This window comes from Tinamus guttatus, unplaced genomic scaffold (assembly GCF_059628265.1).
Source record: "Tinamus guttatus ecotype Peru unplaced genomic scaffold, ASM5962826v1 Tinamus_guttatus_pri_ptg000444l, whole genome shotgun sequence".
NCBI classification, from domain to species: Eukaryota; Metazoa; Chordata; class Aves; order Tinamiformes; family Tinamidae; genus Tinamus; species Tinamus guttatus.
Genome location: NW_028288978.1, coordinates 211443 through 229237, shown reverse-complemented (window position 1 = coordinate 229237; position 17795 = coordinate 211443). Strand labels below are relative to the sequence as shown.

The 17795-nt window shown below is 43.9% G+C and overlaps 1 protein-coding gene across 1 annotated transcript; it reads left to right on the top strand.

The window, feature by feature from the left end:
- The first annotated feature begins 969 nt into the window (after positions 1 to 969).
- LOC148593165 (uncharacterized) lies at positions 970 to 16420 on the top strand. The gene is made up of 4 exons (XM_088531974.1): positions 970 to 1268; positions 1485 to 1591; positions 7276 to 7306; positions 16255 to 16420. Exons 1-4 carry the CDS (start codon positions 970 to 972, stop codon positions 16418 to 16420), a joined length of 603 nt encoding a protein of 200 aa, XP_088388100.1.
- Positions 16421 to 17795: the final 1375 nt, after the last annotated feature.

The window sequence follows — 17795 nt, the reverse complement described above, 5'->3', positions numbered from 1 at the left end:
ACAAGCTTGACCTAGCAGGGGGAGGTTTCACTGCATCACATCTTTGCAGTGTGTGGTATTTCTGCTCCAGCGTGAGAAACTCTGTGGCTGGAGTCACTGTATTGCTAGAATATGGCCTGATGCATCATCATATTTTATCTAATGTTATACAAATGCACAGGCATAATTAATGCATACACACACACACACACACACACACACACACACACACGTATATATAAAGAGCGAAACAGGTTAATGAGCTAAGAATTTTAAGATTAGGCAAGATGTGATTCACTGGCAGATGGCCTTAGTGAAATGGCCAGCCTAATTAAGTGTGTTACGCTGTGTCATCAGTTACCCATTAGGAGTGGCATTAGTCTATATGCAGCAACAGTTACTAAAAAACCTCCACGTATCCTATAGCATTGGAATTCACAATTTCATTCAGAGGGGAAAACAAACAAACAACCCTCTTAGCCTTGAAGAAAACTTGCAAAATGGATAGTTTAAGACAGTGCATTGTCGTGTCTTTGATTCCAGTGGGAACCTGAAACAATGTCTCTAATTTGGGTGAAGCGGCCCAATTAATCTTAATCACAGTCCCCCAGACATGGAGCCCATGCACTCAGCAAGGCCGTGGCTGCGTGAGTTTTTTTGTTTGTTTGTTTTTTCATCAGGATGCCACCAAATTCAGCACTCCCTCCTGGAATTCCCTGTTCCATTGCGGGTGGTTGCTCAACCTTTTGTTTTCTGTCTCCTGACCTGCCTCTTGCCTCTTCTCCTTTCCCCACTGGGAGGAGGTAATTGGATTACACACAGCCTGCTCCGCGTGCCATGGGGAACCGTGTGCCATGGGGAACTGTGTGCCATGCGGAGCCGCGTGCCATGGGGAACCGTGTGCCATGGGGAGCCGCGTGCCATGGGGAGCCGTGTGCCATGGGGAGCTGTGTGCCATGGGGAACCGTGTGCCATGGGGAACCGTGTGCCATGGGGAGCCGCGTGCCATGGGGAACCGTGTGCCATGGGGAGCTGTGTGCCATGGGGAGCTGTGTGCCATGGGGAGCCGTGTGCCATGGGGAACCGTGTGCCATGGGGAGCCGCGTGCCATGGGGAACCGTGTGCCATGGGGAGCTGTGTGCCATGGGGAACCATGTGCCATGGGGAGCCGTGTGCCATGGGGAGCCGTGTGCCATGGGGAGCTGTGTGCCATGGGGAGCTGTGTGCCATGGGGAACTGCGTGCCATGGGGAGCCGCGTGCCATGGGGAGCCGCGTGCCATGGGGAACCGTGTGCCATGGGGAGCTGTGTGCCATGGGGAGCTGTGTGCCATGGGGAACCGTGTGCCATGGGGAACCGTGTGCCATGGGGAACCGTGTGCCATGGGGAGCCGTGTGCCATGGGGAACCGTGTGCCATGGGGAGCCGCGTGCCATGGGGAACCGTGTGCCATGGGGAGCTGTGTGCCATGGGGAGCTGTGTGCCATGGGGAGCCGTGTGCCATGGGGAACCGTGTGCCATGGGGAGCCGCGTGCCATGGGGAACCGTGTGCCATGGGGAGCTGTGTGCCATGGGGAACCATGTGCCATGGGGAGCCGTGTGCCATGGGGAGCTGTGTGCCATGGGGAGCCGCGTGCCATGGGGAGCTGTGTGCCATGGGGAGCCGTGTGCCATGGGGAGCCGTGTGCCATGGGGAGCTGTGTGCCATGGGGAACTGTGTGCCATGGGGAACCGTGTGCCATGGGGAGCTGTGTGCCATGGGGAACCGTGTGCCATGGGGAGCTGTGTGCCATGGGGAGCCGCGTGCCATGGGGAACTGCGTGCCATGGGGAGCCGTGTGCCATGGGGAGCCGTGTGCCATGGGGAGCTGTGTGCCATGGGGAGCCGTGTGCCATGGGGAGCCGTGTGCCATGGGGAGCTGTGTGCCATGGGGAACCGTGTGCCATGGGGAACCGTGTGCCATGGGGAGCCGCGTGCCATGGGGAGCCGCGTGCCATGGGGAACCATGTGCCATGGGGAGCTGTGTGCCATGGGGAGCCGCGTGCCATGGGGAGCTGTGTGCCATGGGGAGCCGTGTGCCATGGGGAGCCGCGTGCCATGGGGAGCCGCGTGCCATGGGGAGCTGTGTGCCATGGGGAGCCGTGTGCCATGGGGAGCTGCGTGCCATGGGGAACCGTGTGCCATGGGGAGCCGTGTGCCATGGGGAGCCGCGTGCCATGGGGAACCGTGTGCCATGGGGAGCTGTGTGCCATGGGGAGCCGCGTGCCATGGGGAACCGTGTGCCATGGGGAACCGTGTGCCATGGGGAGCCGCGTGCCATGGGGAACCATGTGCCATGGGGAGCTGTGTGCCATGGGGAGCCGCGTGCCATGGGGAGCTGTGTGCCATGGGGAGCCGTGTGCCATGGGGAACCGTGTGCCATGGGGAGCCGTGTGCCATGGGGAACCGTGTGCCATGGGGAGCTGTGTGCCATGGGGAGCCGTGTGCCATGGGGAGCCGTGTGCCATGGGGAACCGTGTGCCATGGGGAGCTGTGTGCCATGGGGAACCGTGTGCCATGGGGAGCCGTGTGCCATGGGGAGCCGTGTGCCATGGGGAACCGTGTGCCATGGGGAGCCGTGTGCCATGGGGAGCCGTGTGCCATGGGGAGCTGTGTGCCATGGGGAGCTGTGTGCCATGGGGAACTGCGTGCCATGGGGAACCGTGTGCCATGGGGAGCCGTGTGCCATGGGGAGCCGCGTGCCATGGGGAACCGTGTGCCATGGGGAACCGTGTGCCATGGGGAGCCGCGTGCCATGGGGAACCGTGTGCCATGGGGAACCGTGTGCCATGGGGAGCCGTGTGCCATGGGGAACCGTGTGCCATGGGGAGCCGTGTGCCATGGGGAGCTGTGTGCCATGGGGAGCCGTGTGCCATGGGGAACCGTGTGCCATGGGGAACCGTGTGCCATGGGGAGCCGTGTGCCATGGGGAGCTGTGTGCCATGGGGAGCCGTGTGCCATGGGGAGCTGTGTGCCATGGGGAGCCGTGTGCCATGGGGAACCGTGTGCCATGGGGAGCTGTGTGCCATGGGGAGCCGCGTGCCATGGGGAACCGTGTGCCATGGGGAGCCGTGTGCCATGGGGAACCGCGTGCCATGGGGAACCGTGTGCCATGGGGAGCTGTGTGCCATGGGGAGCCGTGTGCCATGGGGAGCTGTGTGCCATGGGGAGCCGTGTGCCATGGGGAACCGTGTGCCATGGGGAGCTGTGTGCCATGGGGAACCGTGTGCCATGGGGAGCTGTGTGCCATGGGGAGCCGTGTGCCATGGGGAGCCGTGTGCCATGGGGAGCCGTGTGCCATGGGGAGCCGTGCCTGGCTCCCTGGAGAAGGGAGGTCTGGGCTAGGCTTCCAGAACGACCCATGGGAGTGGAGACCCAGGGTTTAAGCTGGGTCTACTGAATGCACTGTGGAAAAAAAATCCCACCCTTGAGGCTAACTTGAGTGGGGTGGTGATAAATTGTGCAAAAAGACGAGTGTTGTCTAGACTAATCACTGGTCATCCTCTCCGTCAGCCCAAGTCTTTACACAAAAGATGAGATCTAACACAGTCGCTTCATGTTTTTTCTTAACACCCATGCACGTGTGTACGTGGCAATGTGCTTTGTGCCACAGAGCGCTTGTGAAGGTCTGGAACTGAGCTGCATTTCAGTTGGTGCTTCAAGGACCGTAAGGATTGCCTGGTAGCACAGAGCCTCCAGACCTGCCAAGTGCTACCCCTGCCCTCAGGGTTTCGCTCTCTCCTCCAAAATGCTCACACTTGTCCGTCCTCCATCTTAATAGCTCTGCAGTAACTACTGGCCGTAGCAGTTACCCTTCCTGCAGCCACGGCACCTCCAGGATGTCCACTCTGTTCCTGGAAGCCAGGTCTCCAGGGAGACTAGCAGGCCTCTGCCTGCAAGACGTGAGATGTTGCATTAGTGCCGCTTTCTCCCCCATCCAGCTGGGTCAGCCAAGCCAACAGCTTGGGAGGTGCATGTCCTGCCTGGGACCTGGGTGCCTTGGAGGCACATGGTGCTTCCTCAGCCTCAGCTCCTGTCCAACATCTCTGTTGTTGGCATGGGTCCATGTGATGCCACGTTGCCCCCAAAACACATCCACAGCCTTGGCAGCTTGCCAGGGGGCTCTGTCTTTCCTTCCAATCTTGTGAGTTTTTGCTTTTTTGGTTGAGGAATGTTAAGCACTCTGCTTTGGAAATTCTGAAAGCAATTAACACATTATAATAGTTTAGTTGATACAAGTAGGAGTGAGTCTGTGTGAAGATGCAGCACAAGTAACAAGGATACATCATGGTCGCAGGGTCAGTGTGTCTAGAGGTTGGTAACATGAAATTTGGACCCATTTTGCCAAAGGAAGGCATTTTTTCTTCTCTTGTGGAATTCTTGCAATGAAGCAATTCTGAGAAAGAAATTATTATTAACTATTACATTATCCTAGCTTTCCAGAGCACCATGCCATGAATAGGCTCTTTATGCCCAGGACTGTACATCATTCGTATTCCAAAAAAAAAAAAAAAAAAGGAGTTCTTGCTCTACAGTTACTTTCTCTCCTTCTCATTTCCTTATGACATAATGAGATAGGAATTGAAGCCTCAGGAAGGGATCCCGAGGGGTCAGCTCTATTCTGCTGCTTCAAGCTCAGAATAATAGCAGAAGGTAGAAGTTCTACCTGTAGATTTATCAACCTGTGAGCTTAGAATCACCTTTACCGGTGGCTTTCAAATAACATTTCTTAATAGAAGCATGGGAATGAAAAAAAAAAAAAAGTCATTTTTTTTCCGGGCAGTAACTAAGCCCCTAGTGTCGGGATGTTGTGTTTGCCCAGGACACTGAGCTGTGGAGAAGCTGTAAGGTGCATGTGAGGGTTTCCTCCCCTTTGACAGTGCAAGTTCCAGCTGCTTGCCTTTTGTCTTTGAGCCATTTTGAAGCCCACCTCAGTCTCAAACGTCTCTGTTTTCCTACAGCAATATAGAAGTCTAAACATCTTGGATTTAGTTTTGTCTGAGCTTATAACTTGCCACAAGTGTTGTTCCTCCAACCCATCTTGGTTTGTGATTATGTCGTCATTCAGCAGAGCAGCGTTTCCTGCTTGTGGAAGGAGAAGGTCACTCTCTGTTTTTTGTTTTGGGGCATGTGGTTGTATGTGTCTGCACAGGGGAACAGCTGCTAGTTGCGAACTGACTCTAGTCCATAGAGAACCCTGTGCATGGATCATGAGGACCTGAAGAAAACACTGCAGCATGTTGCATCAGTGAACCACGACCTCAAGTGCTTTGAACTATGCTGCAAATCAAAGAATTGTTGCATCGACAGCCACCAAATAAGAAGTTCTCTTTTGTGGCCTAATATGAGAGCCTATAGACCTATTTTATAAAAGATGTCTAAGATTTATCTGCATCTCCTACTTTTATTCTGATAAAAGATTGATATGATACCAGCATTTCTTCTTCCCTCCAGGGCAAAAAGTATAATTTTAATTAATCGAGATTGCCTATTCCAAATCCTTAAAGAGAGTGGAAACTCCAGCAATACTTCAAGTTTGCCTGCTTCTTTAAGAACATTTTCCATGTAAGATCTGGTCCCTGTAAGCACTTGTGCACATTCTCACTTTTATTTTTGCCAAGAGCCGCAGTGATTTCAGAGATGAAGTTAAATACACATGTGTAGAATCTGACCACTGCTCTTAAAAACCTCAAGCAAGTTTAGCAAACAAAGCAAAATCAAGAAAGATTAAGATTTATTCTGACAAGTCTGATATAAATTCAGCTGGACTGCATCAACAGAAAGAATTTTCAACAAAATTTAGCACAGGTCTTTAAAACCCTGTATAGTTTTAACAACATAAACATCCTTCCAGGGACAAAGGGGGGAAAAAAATACGTGAGGACCCACCCTTTAATTTCTAGGATGTCATGTTGCTTCTTCATACTTCATATTGTAAAAATGTTCTAGTAGTTTACTTTTCATTAGTGTCCCCTGTTTCGTTCCTGAATCCATATAAACTGAGCATATGCTTGATAAAGGAATACATTTACTATAAACTGTCTTACCCAGACTTGTTTTTTTCCTTTCTCTGTATTTTGTCAAAAGATTAATGCTGAGAAATACATAAAAGGATCTTAAAGATCACAATCTTAAAGATTAAGTGTGGAATTAATTATGTGAACTATGAGAAAGCTGTTACTAGTACCTATTGATGTCTATAATTGTAATTACGCTATTCATTTATTAAAGCATAGTCATAGGCACAACAGAAAAACCCAAGAAAAAGTTGGAGTTTAGGAAATTTTCCTGATTTATTAGTAAAGCAACTATTACAAATATGCAGATTTTTTAAACCCTGGCACAACTTGTGCACTGTGCATTTCCCCCCAGTTTTACTGAAACAGAAACAATCAGAAAATAACAGCTGCTCATTAAAAAAAAAAAAAGTGACTGAGAATTTCCTTGTTAAAAAAATTCAAAATGAGTAAAATAACATAGCTCTGTGACACTTTCACTCAAGTGATTCATCATTCAGTTTATATCTTCTGTCTTCCTCAGAAGGGCATAGAAATTAGTCGTTCAAAATAAAACCAGTGAAGTGGCTACTATTCCCCTAACTTGTTACAAGTCTTTGTGTAAAATGACACTTTCTCCCTGTAAAGTGCCACTTAGATCTAAGGAAAGCTGCTGTAAGAGACCTGCACAGAACAGAGCAAATTTTTCTCCCTCTCAGTTGAATAGGTCTACAGAATTGGTGAAGGAGCAGTCACCTTAAACAATCTGTTTTTTAGGTGGCTTTGAAACACAGTGGTGGTTTTGGTGTTTGATCTGGGATGCTTTTCCTCACTAGGAGCTGGTGCTACACAGATTAAACCTTTGAAGCTTGGTCGTGAATATATACTTTTTTAAAAAAGAAAAGATTTTAAGACTTCCTGATGCAACATGTCTTGTGTCAAATTGGCTCAGTGTTAAAACATTTGAGGCAATTTTCTAGCAGAAGGCAAAAGTTAATTTGAGTGGAAGCAAAGCATGCCTGTTTCTAATGCTTCAAAAGTTCAGCTGTTAACTTTGAGCTCCAACACTACGGGGCCTTTGCTTGTGTTATTGATTGTATACTGAGAAGTCATGTCAGCTTTCCGTTATTCCACTTGCATAACTCTGGACCAATCTTTATTCACAGAATGGGAGAAAGCCCTAGAATCCTTCTGGGATATTAAGCAAATATCATGTGCTATGGGGGAGTTTTTGTTTTGTTTTGTTTTTGATGCTCTTTCCAGGTGGCTGTAAACAGTACTACACAGGTGAAAGGTAAGTAATTATTGGACTTGAAATTCTGGAATTAAAAAAAATAATAAAATGTCATCTTCTTTCACTGCAGATGGAGAAAAACTTAAGTTTTAATGTCCTGTGTACCTCTTTATTTACTACATGAGAGAATGCAGTATGTTCACTGACTGTGAGATGTATTGCCTTTTTAAAGAGTACATAAATGTTTTTCTGCTCAGCAGAGAAAGTATATAAAATATAACTCTGCAGCAAATCTTAGTCTTGCAAGCAGACAGAAATCAATAGAGTCAGAAAAAAATTCAATGCAAGCATCTCAGAGAGCAAGGTGATACTGAATGACATTATCTAGGGATGTTTCCATTTGAGTAAAAACACGTCTCAGTTTCATGGTAGTTCTGGGAAGCAGCTGGAAGATGGTAAGGGATACTTACCTCACTTTTGGTGCTTAAAGAGTACCCCAGCCACGATCGGTTTCGTTGGATGGGGCTACTAATTATTTTGTAGTCAGAAAGTGCTCTATAAAAGGCATAAGAGAGTAATTCAATGCAGTTTCCTTTTATCTGCCTTCCCAATTGATGTCTATACAGAGCAAGCGGGGCTCCCCAAACACGTCAGTCTGTTTCAGATACACAAGATTAAGTAGCAAGTGACATTCAAGAGCAATCGGCCCACCCAGGAGGAGTGAAACCAGCGGAAAAGCTGTCAGATTCCGCCTTTTCTCCATTAATCTTGAAGCTTTTCAATGCTGCCAGGTCGCATCTCCATCAAACAAGCTGGGAAGAGTGTCGGGCTATTTTCTTTCTGCTAACCCTCTCCTCCTCAGCACACCCCCTCTCCATTAACCCCTGTGGCGCTGGATTCTGACTTGGAGCAACCCTTGTGTTATCCCCAGCGGGTGCAGGGGCAAGTAGGGCTGGATCTGCCCCAGGGCGGACGTTGCTCCTGGCAGGATGCTGATGTCGAGGCAGCTGGGGAAGAAGGGCAGAGATTCCTTCCTAGTGTTTTGAGCATTTGTACAAGGAAGAGGGAATTAGTCGTAGGTTTGCTTTCTATGAAGAAACCACAAAATGAGATAATTTCTCCTAGGCTGGCTTGGTTTGGGGGTGAGGTGTACTTCCCATAATCTTAGACCGGAAGAGGAAGATAGTTATTTTGTCCTTCATTTTAGGAATTATTTTTTGTTGGTTAAAGTTGAGGTGGTTGCATCAGACAAGATTCAGGATTTGACCATGACACAGATGAGTAATTGATTCTTCCATGGAGTATTTCCAATTACTTGTAGGACGTGTCATGTAGCTGTCACGGAGGAGGTGTTCAGGCTGAGAGCAATCTTCAGGGGTTGAATCACAGAAGCAGAGGGTGGCTGAGTGGCCAGAAAGTGGCACAGATTGCAACGTGCACATGGCTGGGCTAAGTGCTAATATATGTTGGAAGTGGAGCCAAGTGACTGTGCTCCTCTGACATGAGGGGACGGTCTGGCTGAAAGGAAAAGGCCTCTTTCCTGCAGTTCCAAGGGATTGCAGCCTGAGGATGATATTGAGAAAGGTGTGTCTGAGCAGGAGGGAATTACAGTGGGGACAAAATTCAGCTCTGAGAAACTAAACCGAAGAGCATAAGGATGGCTGCAGCAGGACAGCAAGCATCTCAGGAAAGTCATACAAGTAAGAATCACATATTGATAGTCCCTTGGATAGTCTTGTAGCTTTCAATAGCTGAACCTAAGGAATTTCCCTAGCCAGATGTGACAGCTTTCTCTCTCCTTACCACTTTTCCCCACAGTAATATGAATGGGGTGTTTAGTTTTCTCTGTTCTTTTCACTCAGAAGTCTAATATTTTGCTCTCTCTACAAACAACACTTGCTTTTCTGACAATAGCAGGCATATGGACAGTGGATTCATTTCTACCATAAACCAGAGAGAGAATCAAAGCAAAGAAAGTAAGTCTGATTTCTATGCGGGTACTCCCTTCCCCATTTTCAAGCCTAGTAGAAATGGTCAGAAGGTCCAAAGTAGAAGGATTTCAAGTGTCCCAAGACTTCACGTGCTCTCAGGTCACACTAAGGTGACTATCTAGCCCCAGAATGACTGAGTACCAGGAAAAGGTGGCAATGATCGATCTCCAGCAAGGTTTTCTGGCAGTCTAACCTAGTAGGTGTGTTGGGAGAGCGTCCATCACATCTAGCCTTGTGGTTTAGGGAGGGCAAACTAATAGTGAACTGAAATCACTATTAGTGATTAGGGATTCACTATTAGTGATTAGGGAATAGACATGTGATTATTCAGCATCACTATAATTTGCCCTTGGTTGGGCATATCCATAAACAGATGGAGACCTGCTCTTTTAAAAATTTATGCATCCATAGACTTCAGTGTCCTTCAATGTTAGCTCACCTAAGTCTGGAAAAACTACAGACTGGACGTAAAATAGCACCACAGTGCCCTGATCCTTTGATAGCTCTCTTCTCAGTGACTCACATGTAAGGTGTCCACCCCCCAAATCTTCTGTTATTCTCTCTCTGTGATGCTCCTGGACCAGTGTAAAGAAAGGTATATGCTTGATATGTTTATTGTTTGTTGGGTTTTATTATTTTAATGGGAATTTGTTTATTGATAGGATTTCAATCGCTTAGTTAGGTGAGGATGCCGCTAGTTAAATTGTGCCACCACACATATAGTTTCTTGGGCTATAAGAATAGGCAGGAGGCTGCCTTTGGTGGCTACCTCTGTGTAGCTAATCCTACTCCTGCCCTTCACCAGTCCGTGGCTGAGTAGGTTCAGTGAATTTACAGCTGCCCTTGTACTTGGTCACTCTCCTAATACCGCTTGAGCGGCAGTCTGTGCAAACCTGGTTCATTTTGTATGCAGACAGCACAATCTACAGCAAATTGGCTATTAACATGTTTAATGACTGTGACAGCTGGAGCAACTTGGTTGGAAAGCAGGTGTGTCCTATCAAACCTGTATGCAGGATAAATCCTCTGTGGGGTAGAGAATAGTGGAAGAAAAATAGCCAAAGCTGAGAAGAGAGGGAGAGGAAAAGGAAAATGGATACTTGGAAAGCAAGCTGTACAGCATGCGAGCAGTTGCAGCAACATCATCTCTGTGACTTTGCTCAGAACTGCACTGGGTGAAAGGAGAAGACCATGAAGTGCCCCTTAGCTGCTGTGCCAGCGGCGGGAGCCAGACGCACCGCTCCGTGCGGCAGCCACTTGAAAAGTGCACTATATGCATTAAAATAACGAATGTCAGGTAATGAAAGTCGTGTCTGCCAGAAGAGCTGAAGGCTTTAAGGTCTAGCTAACTTGGATCTCTTGACTAACCGGTTGGAATTCTGCTACCTGCTGTGCATGGTGAATTGGCATGGTCCAGGCTCATTAGCAGGTGTGATCTTGGGGGCCTCTATGAGCCATTACCATAATAAAGGTCATAGCAGCAAGCCTTTCCCCTTTACAGTTCCTTCCATAAAAACGGACATGCCAAGTCATCAACGCGCTTAGTGTTTGCTATTCTTTGGTTCGTACTCAGAGGTTGGAACAGGAAAAAATAATGACATTACAGTACTGGTGTGAGAGCTGAATAGACCGTTTGAACAGGACACCCTTTTCCAACGCTCCCTGCGCACCCACGTACCTGGCATTCAGCAGGCCCACACAACCAGTATGTCCCACTCCTGACTTTACACAACAGCTAGATATGAATTTTTTCCATTATGTTCATCTATAATTCAGCGACATTTATCTTTACTAACTACAGTAGCTGTCTGTTCTCCACAATGGATTACTGCCAATGCACAAAAATGAATGACCTTAAAATGTCTCCCTAAATATCTTTCTTTCTGTAGTTCCATTTCCCATGCACGCTCTACACTATACTCACCCCTTTCAGTATTTACCCTCCCCGTGTCATAATGAAAAATAAACTGTTAATAATTACCTCCTTCTAAATCAAAACTTGTTTTCCCACCTCCTCCTCCTCCATTTTCTGATTCCCTGTCCTAGGTACCTTTCTGATTCTCTTTTTTTCATCTGCTTCTGTATCTGTTGGCCCTTGATCTGCACGACTGCTCCCACGAGCCTGGCCAGGGCAGTCGTTAAGTTCCCAGCCTTTGTGGCATCAGTGCTCTCCTTTTGCCATGCACTTTTCTATAGTTACACCTATGCCCATGCACCTTTCTATAGTGATAACTACTTTTGTGTTGCTAAGTAAGTGCTCTATCCTGCTCTCGTTTACATTTCCATTTAGATCTTTCACCATAATCAAAGCACTCGAAGCACTAGTGCTTTTTCTTTCATTATTTTTCTTTGTTATTTTTAGTTATATTTCTCTATCAACATCTTTTTTATAGATAGAAGATAACACAGGATTTTGCACATTTTATTTGCTAGGCCACGCTAATTTAAGCTGTAAAACCTTTCTGACTTAAGAAGTCAATGGTTCTTCCAAGTAATCCTATACACATAACCATATATATAATTAATTTTGGAACCAAGTTTTTCTCCAACTTATTATTCAACCACTTAATAAAAAAAAAATAAAGAGGCAGTTTGAGGCTTTGACATCATCTTCCACAAGTGCTAGTGCTCAGAAGTGGCTGCTGTCTTTGAAAAAGCTCATTTTCCTCAAGTGTAATATGTTCCATTTCCATCAGTTTATCTTCTTGGATAGGGTTCAGTCTTGTATAATGACAAACAACTAGAAATTCCAAGGGTCATGAAAAAACTCATAACACTCCCCCTTCTGTTTTACTTTCCTTCTCTTTCACTTCTTTATTCTTTAATCTTTCTATTTACAGCACAGTTCAGAGAAGCAGAAGTAAGAAACCCTGTCTATTTATTCAGAAGTTACTATCTATGAAAAAGTTGTTGCTTTTACCCAAATGGTCTTTTGAAGCTTGCATTATTTTTTTTCTAGAGGCACAAACATAACATCATCTGGAAAGAGCTTTATTGCTCTACTCTCTATTATCGTGTAGTGTTTACTCCTAACTTCTGCTCATCACCCTTCACAAGATTAGCAGTTCTATAAGCAGTATTTTTCTGATAGCGTGAATTTAAAATGTTAAAATGAAGTAAAAATGACTGATGTACTCGATGATTATCAGCAATCATTCCCTAGGCCAGATTGGCTTGCATTTAAACGTAAGTAGTGAAAATGATGCTATGTTTAACATCTAATCCATCTATTTAATAAACTCAACAATGTTTCTGTTACCATTATCAAGAAAACATAAGTAAATTTTTGCAGGCAACTGTGACACTGTTAGTGTTTATTTACATGGAGGATTGTCTTGTTTGTGCAGTGATTCTTAGATCACTGTGTTCCAAGAACATTTCTTTTTGTGTGGAAAAGCTCAAAGGAAGTCTGCCTCCTGATGTTCATATACACATAATGTCATGTAAGCAAAACTGAAGACACTTGACAAAGCATGTTCAACCCCAATAGCAAATAGAAAAAGTAAAAATCACGAGTCTGCCCTAGCAAGAAACAAAATTATTCAGATTATTCCTCTGAAAGACTCCCCTATAACTCTGAAATACTGATGAAAGTTAGAATACATTTGTCTGGGTGGTATAAAGCATCATTATAAATAACTAGAGCAGAGCTCTTATCTCTGCTTGCGTAGTAGCCTTGACTGAATTCTGGGTAAAGGGGCAACGGAGTATAATTTGACTGGAAAAAATCTAAATTGACTTGCAAACAGATTTGGCATTCCTAAGTACTTCACATGAGACAGCTTTGATTCCCAGTGAGGCTTCAATTGGAGATGGGGGGTGTGTTTGTTTTATCTTCACAAACCTCATGGCCTATTCAAATAGTCTTAATTTTCTTTACAATCATGGATTGTTTCAAGCTACAGAAGACAAGCAGACAAAAGAAGCATCAAAGTGAGGTAGAGCTTCTTATGGACTTCTAATTCTGTCCAACCTTACACTCAGCTTAACATCCTTTTAATTCTTATGTTTTGAAAACACATGCGATTTTACATATATTGTTCTTTTTCTTGGGGCTGTTTAGAATTCTTAGCTCCAGTCCACTTATCTCTGGTAATTCCTTTAAAAAAAATGATATTTTGCAGGCTTTATATGAATCTTTTTTTCCCTGTCTTTCTTAGAAAGAAGGTTACATTTTCTATTATTCCACAGTAACAGTCATCTAAACAAGACCTGTGAATGATGAAGATATATGAAAACCAGCACAGTCTGGCAGCTGTCTGAAGTTGGGAGATGAAACTGAAGACTAGTTTTGAAAATTGATGTTCCTATGTAGGTATCATTGACCTCTCTGTTTTATGTTTACATTTTTAACCCCTCCTTCCCCCGCTTTTAAAAGAGAGCTCTTGCAAAGTAATAAAAGAAAGACAACTCAAAGCTAAAGCCTCTGGGGTTTCAGTGCAACTGCTATATATTGCATTATAAAGGCCAGGAGCTATGACAAAAGCTCAATTTTCACGTTAGACATTTTCCAACAGAAGAGGATATTGACACTACCCTCTCAGTAAAAATGGAATTATCCATGCCCACATCTCTAGAGTGGGGAGACGTCATGTATTCAAGAAACTCACACAGGATTCATATCATACACACATAGCAAAAGTTTCAGTGATTGATGCAGATTTTTTTTTTAAATCACAATGTACAATAGTAATGTAATAGTATATTATTAGCTCAAATGGTAGACCTGAGTCATATCTATAGAAGCCTTTATTTATTTATTTATTTATTTCTGGAGCATGACATACAACTCCCCCAACAAAGCTACAACAAAAAGATTTAAATATTTTGTCTCCTGAATATTGGCCACCTTCCTCACTGTGGATATACCGGCTTTAATTGTGACTCACAGAAAGTTAGCCCCAAAAATACAAGCAGTTGTGAAGTTTTTTATTAGTAAGTTGATTAATTTTTGAGATTTTTTTTCACCAGGAACCGTGACAAGATTTTCATTGCAACGATGCTGTGCTGTGGCAGGGGATTCAATAGAAAAGTTATCGTAGACTTGTGAATGTCGGGGTATGGAGATCTACACTGGCTTTCCCAAGTGGGCTGAAAGGACAGGCCCTTCCTCTCCTTGCTTCCTGCAGTGGAGAAGGCATTCCCAGAATGTGCTCATTTTACAGTATTAAACCGTTGCTTCTGACGTGTTTATCATGGACTCACGGAGCCAACAGTGCTATCTTTTTAACCTTTTATGAAATGCATAAAGGCATGAAATGTATTTAACTGCCTAGGACCCAAAAAGGAGAGGAAGAGTTTCCTCTTCCTTTGTTGCAACAAAAAAAACTCTGCATTTCAGACAGAAAAGGTAAGTTGAGTTTGCATATATATATGTTTCATTGTGCATTTATTTTTCATTGTTTTTTCAGTGTCCAGTGTCAACATAACAAAACAAAGTTTACTATCTTACAACTCAGTTAAACAAACACTTCATTTTGTGACATAATTTTTGACTAAGCATCCAAAAAAAAAAAAAAAAGTAGTGTTGGTAATATGCTCTGATTTATCTGTACTTTTTATGTCGAAACAGAATGGAACTTCTCGAGTCCGCCTGAGTAATCTGCACAGTTGCCTCTGCCCTTCCCAACTGCAAACTAGAATATGTGTTAATCATCTGGCATCTCCCATTGTACAAGTTACCTCGTCATTGCATTGCAATGAGAAGGACTTGACCCTGAAATATGTAAGGCAATTTTTCTAAATAAAATGGCTCCATGCTACACACCAACCTGTTCACCCATTTTCTCAGTTTTTAAGAACTAGCAAATTCACAGTTTTTTTTTTTTTTTTACAAAGCTTTGGAATTTCAACTTAAAACTAATACTAAGTGTGGCACCTGGACAAAAATGAGCTTTGCTTAAAATCTGATGAAAATTGATGAAATCAACTTTGCTTACATTTTTTGTTTCTTTTAGAAGAAATTACTGTTGTTGAGAAAGCTAGAATCTTGATGCATTACAAAAACGATTTTATGATTTGAGTTGTTAATACAAATTTCATCCAATTCTACAGACTTAGTTTTGGTATTCCTTTTAGTTCTAAGAATAGTAAATCTATCAAAAGAATATTCTAACACATTGCCTTCCCTCAGCAATTTGGGCTTAGCAAATCAGCATTTGTTTCAACAGTTGTGATCCTGATAGACACTAGCCAGTGCCACATTGCAGTCTGCAGTCTTGATGAATAACTTCCCTTTCTCCTTCATCTATCATCTTGTTTGTCACTATAACCAAATAATCATCAAATTAGCAAGCTGTGTTGCAAATGGAAGGTAAATACTAGTAGTACAATCACCATCATGGGCACTGTCATTCTGATAAGAAAACAGCTCCCATTTGTTATTTGTTGACTGTATTCAGCTGACTCTTTTCCTCATTACTTCAATGTTTATAAATAAGACAAAGTTTGCAGAGGTGATAACATTTTCAGACCAACTGATGACAGACTTCTTTTTTTTTTTTTAAGTACCAAAACAAGAGAAGCTTTCTGGGAACAGTAATCCTTCCTCAGGACTTCAAAGTTCAACCAAATTTTTCTCTGTTGAAAAGTTAGCTTCCTATCTTAGTGCTTAGTACAATCTAGGTCCAAAGAAAACTCTCATGTTTCAAAACAGATGTGCTAAAACCTGAAGAATTTTTGCATCATAAAGCAGTTAAAAACTAGTGTCCTAATCAATTTTATGACTGATTACAATTTGTTTGTTGATGATTTCGAATTTGCTTCTGTGAAAACAAATAAAACACAACAGAAAATATTATTTTTCCGATGCTTACCTGAAAATCATCAGTTCATCCATTCAATATCCCAGGCTCTTTTCCACCCCAAATGAGATTTGTAAGTCAGTGCTAACTTTTAAAAATTTCTGCTTCTGAGAAAATTATTTGGCTGTGATGCTTCATGCTTGCACTCTAAAATACAGGGGTTTTTTTCACACTTGCACTCTACAATACCGGTTTGTGTTAACTTCCCTTCCAGGCAGAAGCACAGTTCCTCCTTCTACAAAGCACCATCAGCTCTCATGACAAGAAACCCATGTTCTTGGATGTTGATTCCTATCCCTGTCCCGAGTAAATTTCTTGGCTTTGCATTGGACCAGATTTATGAATCAAAGGAAGCTGGCGGAATAGATACCTTCCAGTAAGCCTTCCGTTTTTGTCTTCATGCTGAAATCATAGGAAGTGGCTCATCCTTTATGTACAGCCCACAAACAAAATATGTTTTACAGATGCAATCGTCTACCATTGCCTGAAGACAAAGCCATAGGGAAGACTCTTGCCATAAGAAAGAAAATGCCAAGAGGCTAAAACCGGGTCTGCACAAGTTGGCAGTGCTAGTCCTGTGGCTGTCTAATAGACCAGCCAGTCTCAGTAATATTGAAGACAACCATAGTCTGCAGTGAGATTTTTACTGCGCTGAAGGTGTACAGTATGCAAAGCGTTGATTGGAATATATGCATTTCTTACTATGTTACCAAAACAACAATTTAACATTCACAGCAATGGCTACTAGAATGATGTGGGAAGTGACAAACCTGTTGTATGAGAGAAGAATTAAGAGTTTGGTTTAGTACTTAAAGGTTGAAAAGGAATCTGATTAGGCTTTTTATTTGGAATGCAGCTACCAGAAAGGGAGAGCTGGTTGAAAAAGTGTAAAGTGTAAGTGTAGAGCCTATCCAATCAGTCTGAAAACTGGATAGAAAAATAACCTGTATTTCAGGAATGAGCCATTCTGGAGTTGCTTTCAAAACACAAAGGCTGCAAGGAATTGAATTTTTCCTGCTGGCAACTCTCAAGTTTGTAAGTGGGATTTAATGGCAGGATGGAAGGGATCCTGTTGTTGAAAATTAAAACTTGGGGTTTGTATCTTTGTCTGTTAAATTCTTGTGTCTGTAGCAAAGGCTTGAGAGACTATTGGATTTCCATATGTGCTTTTTGCACTGTATTTTAAATACTTTAATCCTGCCAGCTGTTTACCTGCAGGAGACAGGGACATTTACATTTTCCCTCAGTGCATAATTTGGCTTTGGGGGAATTGGAGAAGGCTGGATTGCTTTCTTTTGAAGCATCAGACAATTGTCACAGAAAGTAGCAAGATACTGGGAAGAATCCACTGTTATTTTTTGATATTGAAAAACCTCTTCTGGCTCTGCTCATTTGTTTATGAAGAAACTCACTGAATATCAGGTTTGCATTCAGATAGATTCCTCTCCCCAGAGTCAGTGGTGTCAGGGTCCTTTTTTTTTTCTGCCTTTCTGTGTGACATCAGGCAATGACTATTTCCTAGGATCCTCTCGGCATTATCTCTTAATAAAGGCCCAACTATTGCTAAGGCCATGGCTAGGACATCGGTGACATCTTCAATTATATTTCCCAATTACTGTAGGATATTAGCTTTTGCTTCACTACTGAATGTCTGGGGTTAGTTATAGAGTGACAGGCACTTTTATACAGGATTTTTGAGGTTTGATGAGTAAGTGAGTGCTTGGCTTCATACTCAGGACTATCACAACAGATATT

Bases quoted from the DNA above. Each gene is read 5' to 3' on its own strand.
- LOC148593165 (XM_088531974.1), top strand. From the start codon at position 970: ATGGGGAGCCGCGTGCCATGGGGAACCGTGTGCCATGGGGAGCTGTGT. The intron at 1,592-7,275 runs GTGTGCCATGGG...TGCTCTTTCCAG, and splicing joins GCCGTGTGCCATGGGGAGCT to GTGGCTGTAAACAGTACTAC. The intron at 7,307-16,254 runs GTAAGTAATTAT...CTTCCCTTCCAG, and splicing joins CAGTACTACACAGGTGAAAG to GCAGAAGCACAGTTCCTCCT.